Here is a 777-nt window from a genome sequence, read left to right as displayed (position 1 = left end):
GCCGCCGCGGGCGCCCAACCCCCCCCTGCCGCTCCGTCTGCGCCCTCGTCCCCAGCTACTGCCACAACGGTGGCCAGTGCTACCTGGTAGAGAGCCACGGGGCCTTCTGCCGGTAAGGGACAGGGATGGGGACCCCAGGTCCCATGGGAGACACATGTGGGCGCTCTCCATCCCCATGCGTCCTACCCCTGGGCTCCCCATCCCCCTGAACTCCGTTCCCGGACTCTCCATCCCCATGCACCCCATTCCTGGGCTCTTCATCCCCATGCACCCCATTCCTGGGCTCTCCATCCCCTGTGCACCCCATTCCTGGGCTCTCCATCCCCATGCACCCTATTCCCGGGCTCTCCATCCCCATGCACCCCATTCCTGGGCTCTCCATCCCCATGCACCCCGTTCCCAGGCTCTCCATCCCCATGCACCCCATTCCCAGGCTCTCCATCCCCATGCACCCCGTTCCCAGGCTCTCCATCCCCTGTGCACCCCATTCCCAGGCTCTCCATCCCCATGCGCCCCATTCCCAGGCTCTCCATCCCCCGTGCATCCCATCCTTGGACTCTCCATCCCCATGCACCCTGTTCCTGGGCTTTCCATCCCCTGTGCAGCCCATTCCCGGGCTCTCCATCCCCCTGCACCCCATCTGGGTCCCTTTGTCCCCACAGCCTTGTCCCACCAGGGCACAGAGGGGCTTTCCCTGCCCCCCGAGCGGCGGCTGGGCAGGAATTAGGTCAGGGCCGCGCAGCCGAGGCCCCGGGGCCGCCGCGTTAATCGGCCCCG

General features: G+C 67.3%; 1 protein-coding gene across 1 annotated transcript in view; it reads left to right on the top strand.

Moving 5' to 3' along the window:
• Positions 1–26: 26 nt before the first annotated feature.
• The window catches only part of CSPG5 (chondroitin sulfate proteoglycan 5), a gene marked incomplete at its 5' end in the record, with an annotated part of 5,537 nt that continues 4,786 nt past the window's right edge, over positions 27–777 (top strand). Inside the window, one exon of the mRNA XM_035889280.1 lies at positions 27–112. Within this exon, the coding sequence (XP_035745173.1) occupies positions 27–112 (86 nt within the window). The remainder of the gene's footprint in view (positions 113–777) is intronic.

The sequence above is a fragment of the Egretta garzetta genome, unplaced genomic scaffold (genome assembly GCF_000687185.1).
Source record: "Egretta garzetta isolate BGI_Z169 unplaced genomic scaffold, ASM68718v1 scaffold92, whole genome shotgun sequence".
NCBI classification, from domain to species: domain Eukaryota; kingdom Metazoa; phylum Chordata; class Aves; order Pelecaniformes; family Ardeidae; genus Egretta; species Egretta garzetta.
The sequence above is the reverse complement of the archived record's forward strand: the minus strand, read 5'-3'. Positions and strand labels throughout refer to the sequence as shown.